The following is a 19,703-nucleotide window of genomic DNA, read 5'->3' as shown; positions in this document are numbered from 1 at the left end:
CCCCTCGCGGGCTTCACAGGTGTCCGTGGCGACGCCAACACCTGTGAAGCCCGCGAGGGGACGCGTCTACCTGTGAAGGTATCCGCGTGCGCTCGCCACACTATTCTATTCTCACTCCACGCCCTAGTGGATAGTAGGGCATGAAAAGGTCGGAGGACGCGTACCGCCGCCCCTCGCGGGCTCGCTGCGCTCGCCACGCTTCGGGTTGGCGTGGATCGTGGGGTGGCGTTAAAAATTGGGGGGGACATTTAAGGGTTAATTGTGCCTATTTGGTCTCTGTGGCCCATTTAACATTAATTCCTATGGCCAAATCGGGTCCATTGAGGCATTTAACAGTAAAATCGCGGTCAATCAGCCTTTTTAACATTGTTCCCTATGGAAAAATCGCGGTCATCGCGGGCATCCCGATTTACCCGCGATGCCCGCGATTTTTACCCCCGACGCCCGCGATTTCAATCGCTGGCGCCCATCTAGGTAAAGAGTACCAACGGGTCTTTACCCGTGTAGGCAGTGGGAAAGCAGCATTACTGTGCAAACACCTTCCTTAATTTAAAAGGCTGTTTTATAGGAGAATTTTTTGTTTCTGTAGCTGTTACCTATTTTCACAAAATAAATTCATACCACCAAATATGCCCCCTTATTGCAGTTTGAAATGTCAAATGTGTGCAGTGACACCCTACCTGTACAATATTTTAGCAGTTTTGGGATTTTTTTTATGCCATAAGCAAAATATGTGCGTATTTGTTTTTCAAGTTCTATTTACTTTTCTAGCATTTGTATAAACAAATATTTCTGTAAAGCTAGAGGCCCTTGAGCAATGTACCAGTATACTTTTGGATTTGTATGCCCCTTTCAGACTGCACATATTAACTGGTATATTGCCGTTTTTTTACTGTTTCAAAATGGTAATATGTGCAGTCTGAAAGGTCCAGAGTGAATTTACCGTTTTAAAATAACTGGTATTTTAAAACGGTAAAAAAGCAGGGTCCTACCCGTTTCAGACCCGTTTTTTTGCCGTATGCTCATTACATATGCGCATATGTAATGAGCATCCGCCTCATTAAATATGCACTGTGCTGGCTCAAAGGGGACCAGCTAATGCTCAGTGTCAGACCCCCTACCTAGTGTTCATTCTAGCACCCGCTGTTTGAAAACCCATGCAGTTCCTCTTCCCTGCCTGCGGTGTCACTATCTGCTGTGGTGTTTGTAGCACAGGTCTGGTTTGCATATCAGTGCTGATATACAGACCACACTGTGCTAGAAGCACTACAGCAGACAGTGACACCACAGGCAGGGAAGAGGAACTGCATGGGTTTTCAAACATAGCGGGTGCTAGAATGAACTCTACCTACCCTTACCCTTCTAGCGTCCTGCAGCTCTCCTCCCTGCCTGCAGTGCCGGAGCTCCTGCTGGCAGTCTAGGTGCGGGCTCTGATGCCCTCTCTCTATACCTCCAATGTCTCATGCTGCTTTCACACCGCAAACCTGCTTTAGACCAGGTATTTACATGCAATGTGACAGGGGTTAAACTTGCTCTAACCCATTTAAAAAAAAAACGTTTAAAATACCTGGTCTAAGCAGGTTTTGCGGTGTGAAAGCAGCATTAGAAGAAACCAGAGCAACTGGACTTGTGTGGCTCTTGTGTTTCGAACAAATTTTATTTTTATTGGGTTGTTTACATACTGAAATCTGCTTGTGCAAGAGAACATTTGTCCAGTGCTCCTAAAAACATTGCGTTCGGTTATATTCCTTGTTAACTCATTCATGTATATACAGATGGGGCCACCAGCATACCAGATATCTGTAAAGGAAGGAAACAGCACATTGTTTGTCTCACCGATGTCATCCCTATTCATTTTTTTTTTGTCGCAATGTCTTTAGTTGCCCAGAAGTGAGTGAGTGAGATGAGTCACAAAACATTAAGCTTTTACTCCAAACTGACAATCCAATGGCTGCTGGCAGAGGGTGGGCGAACGTCTCCCATGCTCGCACGTCCATTGGTACAGGCTGGCGGTCGGTGCACCTGGAGCTGCTCAGATGAAAGCGGCTCCATCTGTATTACTAACTGTCAGCACATGCTGTAGGTGTGTGATGCTGTTGCCCAGGAGGGGGGTCAGACCAGGGCACCCGCCAGGCCCTCCAGCAAGTACCCCCTCTCTGCGGCCCTGGTGGCGACAAGCATTTAAGTGGCAGTAGTCAGGAAAGAGCGTAGGTGCTGGCTTAAACAACTGAATGGCCCTTATTTAGCATAGATAATATATGCTAAGCTGCTCGCATCAGTATATGACAGTGGTCTCCAACCTTTTTTGGGTCGGGAGCTACTCGCGACAAAATAAACTGCCCGAAGAGCTACTAAAGTTAAAAAAAAAAATTAAAAATCTGCATAATATCCCAAAAAATGCCCTTTACACATAATGCCACAAACTGTAATGCCCCTGACACATTATGCCACACACTGCAATGCCCCAAAACATACCTCCCAACACTGGAGGTAGAGGAGAAGTCATCTGCGCGTGCCGAAGGCTCAGCTACTACCGTGGAACTCCTGCGAGGCTACATCCCCCATTTTTTCTGTTATGGGGGCATAGTCAGCTCTCTAAGAGCTGTAGCCACATGGGGTGCGGCCATGGAAAATGGGGGTGTGATACACATATGCCCTCAATAGTGCAGTGCCAGATACACATGACCACAATAGTGCAGTCCGTGATACCCATTATAAATATGCCCCGCACCGTGATGCTCCATTATACAAATGCCCCACACCGTGATGCTCCATTATGCATATGCCACAATGTGAAGCTCCATTATACAAATGCCCCACAGCGTGATGCTCCATTATACATATGCCACACACACACAATGCCCATTATACATATGCCCAACAACGTGATACTCCGTTATACAAATGCCCCACAGCGTGATACTCCATTAAACATAGGCCACACCGTGATGCTCCATTATACAAATGCCCCACACCGTGATGCACCATTATACATATGCCTCACCGTGATGCTCCATTAATCATATGCCACACACCGTGATGCACCATTATGCCTATGACCCACAACGTGAAGCTCCTTTATACATATGCCCCACACCTTGATGCTCATTAAACATGTGCCACACAAATGATGCCCATTACACATATTGCACACAATGTCCCACAGTAAGGCTTCTAATAAAAAAAATGTAAATTACCTGCTTGCTATCATGGGTTCATTTTTGTTGCCAGGGGTTAATGCTGATTGACAAGGGAGTCACTGCTTGCCCCCTCCACTATGCCCGTCTTCACATGGGCATAGTGGGCAGTTGCACCATAATAAATTTCTTCATAATAAACTTTTCGCTGCTGGCTGCTGCAGCATCGGAGCTCAGCTCCATCATCCCCCTGCTGGCTTATGGAGTCCGTCCGTTCTTCCCCCACACCATGCTAGAAGTCATTTTTGACTTTGCATCTGACAGGGAACACAGCGCTGCAGCGTTACCCGGAAGTGCTTAGCGCGGTGCTCCCTGTCAGACGCTAGAGGTCAAATATGACTTCTAGCGCCTGCTGTCTCCTCTGGTCCCCGTAACAAGGACTACAGCGGGGGAAGGTGACGGCGGCTGTAGCGGGGCAAGGCGGCGGCTAGAGCCACGCAAGGTGGCAGCTATAGCGGCGCAAGCCAGCAGCAACAGCGGGCGGGCAGACCGGGCAGGCAGCAGTGGTCGAGCCACCCGTTTCGCTCAGGCGAGCTACCGGTAGCTCGCGAGCGACGGGTTGGCGACCACTGGTATATGATATGCGATCCTTAGCAATGCAAATACAGGACACGTGCATACCACCTCCTGCCTGCATTTGTGACTGTTAAAACTGTGCCATGATCACAGTTAGGAATGAACATCATGAATTGTCCTGCAGCACCAAACCTGACTAATACCCCTTTCACACAGAAAATGAAATACCCGGGTGAAGCAGTTCCACCCGGGAATTTCATTAAATACACGGGTCCTTTTTCTGTGTGAAAGGGCACACCCGTGTCGTAAATCCTGTGTCTCCGACCCGGGAATTGACCAAGGTCGAGGACACGGGATTTATGACCCGTGTTGACCCTTTCACACAGAAGAAATACCCATGTTATTCAGCAAATTACCGGGTAGAAATTTTCAACCCGGTAATTTGTTCTTCTGTGTGAAGGGGGGTCAGGCTGCTCCCGGCAAATTGACACGGCATTTGAAATGCCGTGTATTTGCCGGGATTTTCAGACTTATCTGTCTGAAAGGGGTATAATAGGGCAGGGTTGATGCTGCATTTTATCACTTCTAAAGCTTAGTGCATCTGGCCCAGAGAGTGATATATGGTCACCGAGCCCTGGCATGGTAAAGGAGATATGTTATAGTAGTACAATTTAAACATGCTTGGGATAAGCATATCGATATCCTTACAAAAAAATAAGGATCAAATATGGTTTGAGGTAACATGTTTAAAAAACGGGGCAGACTAGATGAGCCAAGTGGTTCTTATCTGCCGTCAAATTCTATGTTTCTATGTTATACGGTATGTGTGGTATTGCAAGTGATATCTCAGAAATGTCCATACCATACCTGTGCTTTGTCATCACTCCCACAAAACTGCTGCTTCCTGTCAAACACTTGCAAATTAATCCTTAATGCATCTGTAATCGCAATTCAATCTCTGTGCATTCACAAACACCACAGATAGCTGCTCAGATGCATGACCATAAGACTAGCGTGTAAGTATGCATCAGACCCACAGATCTTACATGGGAGTCAGATCTGAGGGTACTTGATCTGCCATGAACTCAACCTCAATTGCATTCACACCTTGGCCCTTACATGTTACTAAGCGCTTTCTTTTAGTGTTTCCCATGGAAAGTCTAACAACATCAGTGGCCACAGGCTGAGTGTAAGTGGTTTCACTTTCACCATCAATGGCCAGCCACATCGAATACTGACAGCTATCAGATGGTGAAATAAAAATGCATGTTGAACATGCACCGATCACACTCACACCACCAAAAGCATCACCATCGATAATTACTGTATGATGGTGATAAGGATTACCCATTGACCATCTATGCCAGGACCATTCGATGGTCACCACTACTTTGCTGATATTGTAGTGACAGCAGGTACCGCCTCCTGTGTGTCACTGCATTATTATTACATGGGGCAGGGATTGGCTGAGCCACTTCCTGATGAGAAGTATAGTACAGTATAATTTAAATACTGCACTGCCTTACCTTTAGCAGGCGGGTATCTCTGTATGCTACCCCGCTGCTGCACCACCTCCTCTTCTGCCAGCAGAGGGCTCCGGTCCTCCGCTTCGCTGTCGCTTCCCCATGCAGTCATGTTGCTGGTGTTGGACCGGCAGCTGCTCAGCCCTATGCTCCCTCTCCGTCAGCCGTGTCCCGTGCTAGGAAGCAGCATCCCTGAGTCAGCTGCTAGCAAACACCGCAGACTCCTCCTAGTGACTTCCTCTTCCCGGACACGCTGCCGCTCTCTGCACAGCGCCAGGCACAGGGGAGATGAAAGAATCATGTGATATCACTTACATGCTTTTCCTATGTCAGCACTGGGCCTAGCATGTTGCTCGGGTTATCTCAGACACAGCACATACATGTGGGGGAGTGTACGTATTGTACCAGCAGTGTCTGTCAGTGATAACGCTGCCACCTAGAGGAGCGGCTGCGCGTTGCATAGGGATGGCCTTCGTTGCCTTTGCCATCGATGGCAAAAGTGCAACAGACAATCGATGGTGTAGAAGTATGCAATGGATGACCATTGATGTTTTTACATATATAGGTGTACATTTGCTTTGAGAGATTTGCCTATGGGCCAATCAAAATATGGGGCTTCGCAGGTGTTGGGGGCGGAGCTATAGTCCGTGTCCCGGCCCCTTAATGAAAAAATAAAAATGAAACTAATCAGTTAAGCCTGACATCGATGGTGGGAAACCATCTGGATCTCCCCAATCAATGTCAAAATTAATTAACATCGGCCATAAACAATCAATGATTTCTAATCATCGATGGTCGATGGCCATCCCTATCCGTAATCAGTATTTCAGTATATCCGACGGATGGGTCTGTAGAGCGCGGTGCATAGTGAGCATTCTTTCATTAACCATTGTTGGGGGGGTATATTCAATTGATGCCGGATCCATTCCGAAATTCTTTTGACGGAATGGATCCGGCATCCATTATTCAATGCAGCTGCTAAATCTGGATGACAGGAGGCGGCACAATTGGCCGGAGGCAGTGGGGGCCAGGTGGGTACAGGAGGCTGCGGACAGAAGCACGGCTCCATGTAAGCTGCTGCTGCTCACCTGGTGCTGTTTTCCCTGCCTCAATCTGACATCTCTTCATGTCAGATTGAGATTGCCGGAAACATGGCCAAAACCTTTTGGTTTTGGCTGTGTTTCCGTCAAAAGCAGGTGGATTAGCGGCTATTCCGTCAATCCACCTGGTTTTCCGCAGGTTGAAATATTCCAACCTGCCGGAAAAAAAAAACAGCCAGCACTGAATAGGTAGGTCGGAACCCCTTCCGACCTATTCATGTCGAAGACTGCCGTAATTTTGGCAAGTCCGCAGTTTTGACATCAATTGAATTGAATATACCCCATGGTCTATGTACTAAAGCCCCAGTGGCGTAACTAGAAATTTTGCTCCCCCTGACAAATAAGTTTGTGGAGTCCCTTCCCCATTTGGTAATACAAACAGGCTGTTTATTGGCAATTTGGCTCCCAGTACGAACAGTAAAAATATGCCCTTCCCCAATAGTTTAAAAAAATAAATAGAAAGAATTTGAACCTACTTATGGCGGGCCCATTCCAAATAGGGTGTGTAGCCTCACATGCTCATTAGAGATAATATGCAACACACCGTAATTCACATTACACGTTATGCCACACACCGAAATGCCTATTACACATTTTGCCCCACACCATAATGCCTATTACACGTTATGCCCCTCACCATCCTGCCCACTACACATTTTGCCCCACATCATCATGCCCATTACACATTATGCACCACAGCATCATGCCCATTACACATTATGGGCGAGATGTATTAAGCCTGAAATGTGATAAAATGGAGAGTGATAAACAACCAACCAATCAGCTCCTACCTGTCATTTTTCAAACACAGTCTGTGACATGGCAGTTGCGAGCTGATTGGCTGGTGGTTTATCACTCTCCTTTTTATCACTTTTCAACAGAGGCGTAGCGAGGGTGGTGCCGGTGGAGCACCAGCTCCGGGCGCAGGAAGATAACATGGCGCCGGAGCCGTGCCTGCACCACCTGCTCGCCCGCTCTGTCCCTGCTCCCCGCTGTGTCCACTCACTGTCCGGAAGACGTGCTGCAATTTAAAATTCACGTCTCCCGGTGGACCGCTAGCCAATAGGCGCTTGCGGTCCAGCAGCCAATCAACTGGCGGCTGCTGGACCGCGAGCGCCTATTGGCTAGCGCGGTCCAGCGGGAGATGTGAATTTTAAATAGCACCACTGGCACAGTAACGGTACACGTCTCCCGGATATCATACAGCGCCTAGCTACAACACTGCATGCCCGGACTCCCTGTGTATCCAGTAGTGGTGGAAATCCGGGAGACAACGGAGGCTGTGCGCCCTGAAGGAGCACTTCTGCTCTTTCAATGCTCAAGCCGGAGCAGGTATTCCGAGCCTCCCTCTCCCCATCACTCGCCGCCAGACGAGAGTGCGTGTCAAACAGATGAGGCTGCTGCTCTACCAGCAAACCAGCTGCAGCCGCGCGGCGCTAGAGGTACATTAGCGTAGCTGGAGGTCCCCATTTGCCCTGCTCTCCCTTCTGTGTTTTTACCTGTTCACCCAGCCCGCTGGTAGTAGCTGCAGGGGCAGGGCTCCTTAGCCCCTGACCACAACTTCCTCATCCCCTGTGTATCACCTTTCCTGCACTACTTAGTGCAGGAAACCGAGCACACCTTACTGATGACACAGAGCACAGCTCCATGGAGGTACCCCGGCTGATATTATGGTAGCATGGATGTATAAATTAATTGGGGAGGGGTATGTGTATATGTGCAGGAAGGAGCATATATACGTTTATATGGGGGGGGGATGTGCATATATGGGAGCATGTATATGTGAATTTTTGGAGTGTATTCAGTGCTGCACTTTCTTCAAGCACTGATTTTTGTTATTTGTATTTTTTGTCAGAGCCCAAAAAGCATCAGTCTGACACCCTGCGGCTGTCTCACATCTTCTCCCCTCCCCCATCACGGTCACCACTGTGTGCCACATAACCCAGGCACTGCCTGCTGCCACCCCAGGCAAATGTAGCTAAGCAGCAACTCCCCATCGGACTGCCCTGTTCCGAGATCCTGCCACCATGATGGCAGCAGCGCTTGACACAAGGAAGTTCCCCAACCTCCCCTCTGGCTAACCCCCCTCTCACTGTCTCTCTCTGCCTGACTTGCTCTCTCTCACTCATCTCTCTCTTTGCCTGCCCCTCCCCGCTCTCTCACCTCTTTCTACCTGAGTCGGACCCCCCTCTCTGTACCTGATCCCTCTCTTTCTCACCTCTTCTCTAGCTTTGATCTCCCCTCTTACCCCTCTCTCTTTCTCTGTATCTGACCCCCCTCTCTCTTATCCCCCTTTCTCTCATTTCCTTACAACCTCTCACCCCTCTCTCTCTCTATCATGAGACACCATCTCTCGTCCCCCCTCCTTTCTTTCTTCCCTTTCTCTCACCCCTCTCTTTCCATCTGCCCTGATAAGGCCCCCCTATTCCTGACACCCTATCTCACCCCACTTCATTTAACCACTTCTCTCATCCACCCGTCTCTCTCTATCCATGATTCTTTATCTCTGTACCCCCTCTTCTCTTTCTCTCTCAAACCCAGGCACCCTCTCCTCTCCCTCCCTGCTCCGCACTATCACTCCCACCCTCCCTATCACTCATTCCCTGCTCCACACCACTACTATGCTTGAGCATTATGGTGTGTGGTATAATGTTGGGCCACGCCCACTTTTCACTGCGCATTAGCCTCACCTACTTCAAATTTTTTTTTTTGGGGGGGGGGGGGGGGGGCGCGAAACATGCCCTTGCTCCGGGCGCCGTGGCACCTAGCTACACCACTGCTTTTCAAGCTTAGTACATCTGGCCCCTATGCCACACCGTCATGCCCATTAAATCAATTTACCAGATATGATAGTAACAGATACTATATAATATACCATGTGGTATTATTAGGCAGGTATACAGTACTATGTAATATTAACTTATGAATTGCCTGTAACTTTCTCAATAAAGATAAGCAAATAATAGCACGCGCACACACACATCAGTGCCAGCATACACATAGACACAGACACTCACCAAGTTGGGACTGCGAACTCCTCCTGCTTTCCTACCATCTCTGTGCTCCCAGGTGCATCTCCCTGTCAGAGCTGCTCTCCAGTGCCTGGCCCACTGGGGTATGGGTTATTAGGTCGACCACTGAAGGTCGACAGGGTTGGAAGGCCGACACAAGCATTAGGTCGACAATGGGAAGGTTGACAGTCAAAAGGTCAACTTGAGTTTTTCACTTTTGTTTCACCCAGAATGTCAACATGGACACCGGCAAAGTGTACCACGTCCCCCCGCATGCTTCAGGCATGGTGCCTTGCTCCATACCCTAGTGGTTAGTAGGGCATGAAATACCGCCCATCGCCACATGTCAGCTCAAAAAAACTCATGTAGACCTTTACAATTGTCGATCAGTTTCATGTCAACCTGTTACTTCAGTCAACTTTTTGTCAAAGTCAACCAATTGCATGTCAAACTTTTGTCAATGTCAACCAAGTGTATGTCGACCTTTTGCCTGTGTTGACCGTTTGGTGTCGACCTATTCACTGTCTACGTAGACACTGTAGACCTTTTAACTGCTTTCCGGTTTGAGAATTAAACACCCCCCCTCCCCCCCAAAAAAAGAGAAAAATATATAGGGAAACATTGCTGAATAGTAAATACAGAGTTTGGACATCAGACCACAGTTTCAGATTGACACACAAACCGCCCTATATTAGTTTTCCATCATAGGGGTCGATCCTATTAGCGCTGAAGGGTGCAAGGTGCCATTTGGGGGTCGTTTAAATGCTGAAAACAGGGGAGTGGCTTGGCAGCCGAACAGAGAGGACGCACGCCATATCAGCTCCTCAGCCCTAGCACCCAAATCTACCCCAAATACCCCTTAATCCCTCTTTATCTGCCTCCTACCCTGACCCTCTGCCTGCCCGTTTGTGCCCAGACGCCCGTGAAGCCACGCCGCAGAGCCGGGGAGCACTTCTAAGTGCTCCTGCAGGTTGCGGCCTTACTACAGGGCTAAAGCCGGGGCCTCGATTTTGAAGACAGCAGCGGCCGGAACGGAGCGGCGCCGTACAGACCCCGTGGCAGCGGCGGTGAAGGAGGAGAGACCTAGCAACACTTGCCCAGCAACGATCGCTCACCCAGAGACCCGGTAAGCCGGACAAAACACCCCACACGCTGACCCGACAGAACGCCAGGCTGATACACTGAAGCAGGGGGCTGAGGCGGCATCACGTGCAGGCGGCTGGATGCGGACACACTGCGGTGGCCGCGGCAGTCATAACATCCACACATCAGCCTGCCTGCCCTGAATAACCACAACAACAGCCTGATCTGACCCTCCGGTCCCCCTGCGCTGGACGCTGGGGAGGAAGACAGGAGGTGAAGGAGAAAGGAACCAGCGGCGGCCATCTTAGCCACAGGTACCTCAGCAGCCTGCACTGCATTCGGGCCCCGTGTGTGGCTCTGCATTCTGCCCCCTGTAACATCTATAACCCTGCACTGTACACTACCATTGTAAGCATAGGCATTGCTGAATACCCATCTGGATGCTCATTATCATTGCATACCAGACTACCTGCATCCCTGCAGTATCTCCCCTGCTGGGCTGAGACCCTCATTGCCGGCATATAATCTCCTGCTGTAACTACTCTCCTGCTACAGAACTATGCCATAGATCTACTAAACGCTACGTTATAGTGTGGCTGCCACCCCTCACTTTACACGGCTTATTCTACTCTATCACTCTCCCTGTGCTGGGAGAAGAGCTGTGTATGCAAGTTGATGTCATAAACATTGTCCGTGAAAGATTTGGCCTACCATGGCTGACTACACCGCTTACTTCCATGTTGTTTCTATGCCTTTGCTGTTTTAGAATGTGATTGAACCACTCTTGGCCTCGGATGCCAAGGCGGCCACCTGCTGCATCTCTTTATGAATAATTCCCCTCAGTGAAATGTAACCTGCTTTCTTCAGCTGAGCACACCCGCAACACTTCACTTATCCATCCCTGCTTTGGCCAGTATCAGTCGCCCATATCTGCCGGAGGGGGTGTATGGAAAAATTCCTAGTGCCTTATTCAATGTCCTCTACAGGCTCCTCCCGCATCCTGCATACTGATTCTCAGTGTGGCTATTCATCAGATTCTGACCGCTCCGTCACCCGTCTAGCATCTCAAAACAAAAGGAAAGCCACAAGCATACCTAGATCTTCTAAAATGAAACCAGCAGACATCGCGGCCGTTATAGGCCCAATGCTAGATGAAAAGCTGGCGGGACTCAAGACCTCCATTGACTCCACTTTGGCCCAACTCACTCAACACTCCCAACGCCTAGACACTGCCGAACAGAGAATCTCATCCCTTGAAGATGACCTCCAGGCCGCACAGCTCACAGTGGCCACTCACTCCAAGGAAATACTTACCTTATCTGAAAAATTGGACGATTTGGAGAACCGAAATCGTCGTAATAACCTGAGGGTGGTGGGCATACCGGAATCAATCAAGGGACATGAGCTTATGGATCTTCTTGCTTCCTGGATTCCAGAGCAATTAGCACTGGACTTAAAAGGGACACCCTTGGCAATTGAGAGGGCACACAGAATCGGCCCAGATCGACCTAACCCCAATGGCAGACCAAGGCCAGTCATCATGCGTATTCTAAATTATGCAGATAAAGTAAAGGTCCTGGAACATTATCGGAAAACGGACAGCATCACATACAAGGGTGATCGTCTCCTCATCTTCCAGGACTTTTCCAACATGGTGGCCTCCAAACGCAGGGACTTTGCCCCTATATGCAAGCATTTAATTGATTCTAAAATTAAATTCTCATTGCTGTACCCGGCTCACTTCCGTGTGTTTGGGGATGGCCAGACTCTCTTTTTTGATGACCCTGCAAAAGCCAGGGCTCATTTTTCAATCCCAGACACTTGACTGGGAGGTCTGGCGTCCCCGGACACTTGAGGGCCCGCTGATGTTTGCTTTTGTGCTCCACTGCTGCAAACATATGTTGCAATTTGTGCTCTTAATCTCTTTGGAATGTACTGATATAGCCGTTAGGCATTCGATAGGCTTAGACCTATGATTCTCTTGATTCTTTCACATGTTTTGATGTTATGTTATGTGCCTGCCCGTCCTTTTAACGGACCCCGTCCCACTATGGGCTCACCCCCCTCTGCTCGCTTGGACAGAGAGGGGCCCCTCTTTTTGAAAATATTCTATTTCACAATGATCCTCCCAGCGGGAATTGGCTGATACAACCAGTCAGTTACCATCTTTAAATACAACAGGAGAAGACTCCACACTTCTCACTTTTAATATAGTCTCTTGGAATGTTGAAGGCCTCAACCACCCCGTTAAACGCAAAAAAGTCCTATCTCACCTTAACCGTTTAAAGCCCCATATTGTCTTTTTGCAAGAATTCCACTGGGTGGAGGGATCCCATCCTTCTCTCAAGGCCCCATGGCTAGGGGAATGCATTTCGGCATCCTTTACGAACAAGATTAGGGGAGTGGCTATCTTACTTAACAGGGACCTTAGATACTCTATAACCAGACGGTTTATAGACCCAGAAGGCAGATTCATCCTCCTTGATATGCTTTTAGATAATACTCAATATACAATGCTAAATGTATATGCTCCAACTAACCCTGATGCATCCTTTTTTGCTATGTTACTACAGAAGTTGCTGTCCTGGGGGTATACCAACCTCATTTTAGGTGGAGACCTCAACACAGTTGTCGACCCATCCATGGACAGATCCGGGGTGAGTACTGGCAGATCCCAAACCTCCCCTACCCTTCTCTCTCCTCTATGCTCACAACTAGGCATCAGTGACCCATGGCGCATATTTCACCCCCTTCAACAGGACTATACGTTCTACTCACACCCACACTCAACACACTCCAGAATAGATTATCTCTTTCTTTCCTATCACCTTCTCTCTAAAGTTACACACACGGCCATAAATGATATAATAATATCTGACCATGCACCTATATTACTTACCATCCAACTAAATATGCCCCAACTGTACACTAAATGCTGGCGGTTCCCTGCACATCTATTTCACTCCGAAGACTTCCTCTTACATATTAAACGTGCCTGGTCCGATTTTGTCACTGACAATTCGGCTCAGGCAGATAATTATCATATATATTGGACAGCATCAAAGGTGGTTCTTAGGGGGAATATTATGTCATACATTCATTTACAACCCAACTACACACCCTCAGCACTGCTTTAACCTTGTCCTACAACATATATAAGGGACAAGACACCCCTGACAACAGAGAGAACTATCTGTCCGCAAAACAAATATATGATACCTTCCTCACTGAACAGGCCCAATCCTCACACAATTACTATCGCAATAAATTACATAGATTTGGCAATAAATCAGGGAAACTACTAGCTAACCTGATGAAGGGCCCCCAGTCCCGCACATGGGTTAAGACTATCAATAACTCCGGTGTCCTTATTGCTGACCCTAACCAAATTTGCAGCGAATTCTCTAAATTCTATGGATCCCTCTACTCACAGGAACCGTTCGACACACATGCCAGTGAGGCATTCCTAGCGGAAACAGAACTGCCAACGCTGACCCAAGAGGAAAGGGACCTCCTAGACTGTCTAGTCACAGAGGAGGAGGTGATAGACACCATTAAAGCTCTACCTAATGGCAAAAGCCCTGGCCCAGATGGGTACGGAGCAGAATTTTATAAATTATTAAAAGGAGACATAGCACCAACCCTTACTCGACTATATAATCACATAATTACCACGGGGGAACTACCACTCAGATTCAACGAAGCTAGAATCATAGGGCGGGATGTATCAACATACATCTCCGCCCTTCGCACGGCAGCCGCCGCGATGCTACCGCATATGTACTAACATATGCGGCCAGCATCGGGCTGCGGTAACGGAGACCCCCGCGATACCTGTGATGTGGGCTGCGGGGGTCTCCGTCACCTCCCGGCGGCTGCCAGCGTCCCCCTGTGTCTCCTCCTCCCCCCTGAAGCCGGATGTCCTGCCGGCTGTGACACCAGGGGGAGGAGGAGGTTAAAGGAGGATGGGAGGGGGTGGGCGCGCGGACGTCAGACGGCGGGCGGAAAAAGAAGCCCATAGGCTTCTTAGGGTATCATACCCTCCCTTGCGAAAACGGGGCGGACGGGTATTGATACATAGGAAAATGCGGTAAAACGGGTGTTTTACCACATTTTCCCGTTAGTACATCCTGCCCATAGTCTTACTAAAACCAGGAAAGGACCCCACCTTAATGGGCTCATATCACCCAATCTCCCTTTTGAATCAAGACTTTAAAATCTTAACTAAATTGATGGCTAACCGCCTACAAAAATGTTTGCCTCGCCTGATCTCGCCAGCCCAGTTGGGATTTGTGAAGGGTAGACAATCGGTAATGGGCGTTCGTGCGGCCATAGCAGCAATAACGCACACCCGACTTCACAACCTCCAAAACAATATTCTTATCAATCTAGATGCCGAAAAGGCTTTCGATAAGATTTCTTGGACACATTTACATGACATACTCTCCAGACAACACTTCGGAGGGCCCTTCAGGGGACTGATTCAAGCGATGTACACCTCTCCAACAGCCCAGGTGATGGTCAATGGCATAGCCTCCCCGTCCTTTCGCCTCGAAAGAGGTACGAGACAGGGCTGCCCCCTTTCACCCTTGCTTTTTAATCTAGCACTTGAACCACTCATAAGACATATCATCTCCTCCCCTAACCTTGCAGGAATAACAATCGGCAACAGAGAGCTAAGGGTTGTCGCATTTGCAGACGATGTTCTCCTTTTCCTATCTAACCCAAAACACTCCATTCCTTATCTCATAGACGTCATTACACGTTTCTCTTCATTTGCTGGCTTTTCCATTAATTTTATCAAATCAGGAGCACTGGCCATTTTTGGCCAGGTCAGATCTGATTGGACCACTCCATTTACCTTCAAATGGGCCACAACATACATTACATATTTAGGCATAGCGTTACCTCCCCATCCTCATAATTTATATATGTACAACATCACCCCAGTTATTCATAAAATTCAAACGGAATTTAACCTGTGGCAAAACTTACCACTAAACTTGCTAGCCAGGTGCAACCTATTCAAAATGGCCAGCTTTCCGAAACTACTTTATGTGATGCAGATGACGCCAGTTCTGCTTTCTAAAACAGACATATCCTCCCTCCACTCTATGCTCACCAAATTTATATGGAATTCTAAAAGACCTAGAATCAGTATTTATAAGTTAATGCAGACAACCCAAAGAGGTGGCCTTAATCTGCCTAACATAAAGTATTATAACCTAGCATGCATCCTCCGCTTTGCGGTAGACTCGATAAATGACACTGCCATTTTCACTGACGCAGCCCTAGATTCACAGCTAAGTGCCCCCCTCTCGCTTAGCTTTCTCCTACATGCACGCCCATCGCAGTTAAATGGCCCTCAATTCGACAACCCCTTGTTAGCGTCTACCATATATGCCTGGAGACGTGCGAGAAAGTCGCTAGGCTTAAAGCATTATTATTCCCTGTCTCTCCCGCTAGTTGGTAACTTGGAGTTTCAGAAGGGAGACGCTAGATCACCTTTCGTGGCCTGGCGATCTCAGGGAATTTCGTGTCTAAAACATCTGCTCAACACCTCTAATACCCCACTCACGTTCGAGGAAGCGACACAAAGATACAAACTCTTGCCTAGCCAAGCCTTTTCATACACTCAAGCCACTCATTACCTCAGGTCTGTCCTGGCCAAACTCCAACCCCAAGACATCACAAACCCATTAGATTCGGTGATCCGCACCCAAACTCACTCTGTCTCCACCATATACAGACGTATACGTCCAGAGCTGGACACCGAGACTGACCTACCGGCGCTTACTAAGTGGGCCTCACAGTCCTCCTCTTTGGACTCTGAAACTATATTAGACACCTTCCTCATTAATCTTAAGCTAGTCACAGCCAGCTCATACTAATAGATGATTTATAAAATTTTTCATAGAGCCTATCTCTCGCCCAAACGCTGCTACCTAATGGGCACAACTGAAAGGTCAGTCTGCTCCAAATGCCATGCCCAATGCCCCCAAATACAGGTATTCTGGCACGCATTGCACGACTATGCTACAAATACACTTAAATTATCGTTTAGATGCACTGATTCCTGGGCTATATTTGGTCACATAGCTGATCAACCTAATATACCTAAAAATGACAAGAAACTGCTTATACTCCTCTCAGCGGTAGGCAAAAAAGCAATCTTACAGCAGTGGATACAACCTTTGTCCCCGTCAGTAGAGATGGCTACCTCACGCCTTCTGTTCCTATTCACGATGGACTGGCTGGAGACCTCACTACATAAGGAACTCCTCACCCCTAAACTGTTTGCTAGCTGGAGCAGATTTATACAAACCCTCCCCTCCCGTACTAAACAGGCCATTCAAGGCTGCTTTCAAAACACATCCTGGTATTCTTTACAACAATTACAAAACGCTCCACCCGTTGTCATTGACCATTAATTCAAATCCCCTTACACTAGTCTATACGCATTCTCCCTCTCTTCTCCCCCACTCCTTCACCCTCTATTATACTTTAAATCCTCAACTCTTCTTCTCCTCATAACTTCTTCATCGATTGGATCTCTCCATGGATGGGTCGGCGGTCCGGGACGACTGCTGGACAGGCACTTTGGTTAATTTTATCGACCACCTAACATGTTAGGGTAGGACCAAATTACTCATTTATTTGTTTACTTGCCACTGTTTGTGGACGATATATTCTCTCTTTTTTATCTTTTTTTTTTTTTTTCTTCTCTCTTTTTATGTGTTTTGTTATGTTGATCACTATGCTGATCCAGCAATATAACCGGTTTTATAAAAGGGAGGCCTCTCCCAGGATTACTGGCTGAGCATTATTGACAGAACTGCCTTAGGACTGTACATTTAAAAATGTCTCGGGAGAATGTTCCTCATCACACTCATATAGTGAAGTATTATAGCAATGTTATAGAAAATGTTAGAAAATGTTTTGGATTCTCATTGTTACTATTGTAATGTCATTATCCACATTTGGATATACTGTAATATTGTTCTATTCTATGAGATTCAATAAAAAACATGTTGGAAAAAAAAAATGCTGAAAACAGTACCCGAATTAAGCCGCTCTTTGTTGGGCCAAATTTGCTTAAAATTGATCGCAACCCTATGGAGGTGCGAGAGCTTTTAAGCGAATTCAGTCTGCCGTAGGGTGAATCATCATCACCTAATAGGATCAGCCCCCATAGTCTGTATTCTTCTGGGAAGATTAGGTCTCACACTTTGCATGTATATATCATTTAAGCTAATTACATGTGTACTTTTCACCAATTAAGCAGTGTGCTGGTTCTTTGGCTGTCAGATTCTGTTGCCGGAGCACCCTCTAGTGGGAGTATACTGTTCTGCACACTGTTTTATTACTGCTGTTTATGTTTGATGTTAAACCCCATACACACTAGGCGATATTGTTAACAATATCACTCAGAAAGGGTCCTCTGAGTGATATTGTGAACACTCAATATCATTAACGATGTGCGCTCTTATGTGACATTAATGATGATTGATATCTACCGAACATGCAGGTCAATTTGACAATATCGCCAAACGACCCCCATGTTCCGTTGATCCTAATGACATCACTGGCCGATACCATTCAGTGTGTACCGGCAATTTTGGCTGACTGCAATTAATATGGTTAACTATATCGGCCGCGGCCCTGTCGGGTAATGTGTATGGGGCTTTAGTCTGGTGCCAAATCTGTATTGTACAATATCACTCTGTGCACTATACTGGCACCAGAGTATCAGGTCTCCTGGTTGTGTTCCAGTGTTACCTCAATAAACAAAACACACCTTTTACTAGCACTTAACAAAATTGGGTACTCTTTACCTAGCACGGCGCCCATCGCGGGCATCGCGGCCATCAAATGCACTAAAAAACGGGTGCGACGCGATGGCCGCGATGCCCGCGATTTCCCATAGGGAACAATGTTAAAAGTGTGATTGGACGCGATTTTACTGTTCAATGCCTCAATGCCCGCGATTTTTCCACAGGTAAACGCGTCCCTTCGCGGGCTTCACAGGTATCCGCGTCCCCTCGCGGGGCTCGCTGCGCTCGCCACGCTTCAGGCTCGGTGGCTCGCTGCGCTCGCCACACTATTCTATTCTCAACTCCACGCCGACGTGGATAGTGGGGGTATGAAAAGGTCGGAGGACGCGTACCGCCGCCCCGCGCGGGCTCGCTGCGCTCGCCACGCTTCAGGTTCACGTTGATCGTGGGGTGGCGTTAACAATTGTGGGGGCCATTTCAGACTTCAGGGGGACTATTAGGGCTCTGTGGCCCATTTAACATTGTTTCCTATGGAAAAATCGCGGGCATTGAGGCATTGAACAGTAAAATCGCGTCCAATCACACTTTTAACATTGATCCCTATGGGAAATCGCTGGCATCGCGGGCATCGCGTCGCACCCGGTTTTTTAGTGCATGCGATGGCCGCGATGCCCGCGATTTTTTACCCCCGATGACCGCGATGGACATCGTGGGCGCCCTGCTAGGTAAAGAGTACCCAAAATTGCATACATCTACCCCTGGGTTTGAAGAATGACAGTTAGGAGCTGATTGGCTGGTTCATTATCACCAGCCACTCTCTCACTTCACCAAGCTTAATAAATCTGCCCCAGCAGTGTTGAATCTATTACTGAGTAGCAGAGCATTCTTTTTCTGGTTAGTCAACACAAGTATAATACTATAATACATGCAATAAATTATAAATGATTGCCTTGTGACCTATATATTTTACCTAACTCTGTATTTACCATATCTAATTGTTAGTATTTAGTGTAGATTAGTGGTATCTAATGGCTTAATATTTCTCATTCCACACATTCTTTTTAAAAGTTTGGACAGCTGATTGGTGGTTGCCCCAGCAGCTTACAGTCTGTCAGAGTCTTGTGCAGTGATTGCCTTGTAGATGACTGTGTCAGCCTGGACAACTGTGCTCTTCATTAATGCTGCTCCTCTTTAGCTGGTTATGCGGTCATTTGGTCTACAGCAGGCTTGTCCAACCCGCGGCCAGCGGGCCGCATGCGGCCCAGGTCGGGTAGTAATGCGACCCAGTGCATTTTAAGAAATTCTAAGTATAATATATTTAGGACAACTACCTGGTCCGCCCGCAGCAGCGTTTCCGTGCTGGCCGCGGCACTGTGCCCAAAGTAAAGATGGCCGCGGCCAGCATCGAGTTCTCCCAAACTCACTCCCACTCAGCTGCTCCCGCGGTCCGAAGGACGTCTGAGCTGGCGCTTCCCCCACATGATCCATCCCAGCAGCG

At 47.8% G+C, this 19,703-nt stretch overlaps 1 protein-coding gene across 1 annotated transcript in view; it reads right to left on the bottom strand.

The window, feature by feature from the left end:
* SLC17A5 (solute carrier family 17 member 5) overlaps positions 1-5,666 on the bottom strand; it is a 79,953-nt gene extending 74,287 nt beyond the window's left edge. The window contains exon 1 of the mRNA XM_083177202.1: positions 5,240-5,666. Coding sequence (XP_083033328.1) covers positions 5,240-5,348 — 109 coding nt within the window. The 5' untranslated portion in view covers positions 5,349-5,666. The remainder of the gene's footprint in view (positions 1-5,239) is intronic.
* Between the last annotated feature and the right edge of the window lie 14,037 nt (positions 5,667-19,703).

Source organism: Crinia signifera, chromosome 3 (assembly GCF_055691185.1).
Source record: "Crinia signifera chromosome 3, ASM5569118v1, whole genome shotgun sequence".
NCBI lineage: Eukaryota > Metazoa > Chordata > Amphibia > Anura > Myobatrachidae > Crinia > Crinia signifera.
The sequence above is the reverse complement of the archived record's forward strand: the minus strand, read 5'-3'. Positions and strand labels throughout refer to the sequence as shown.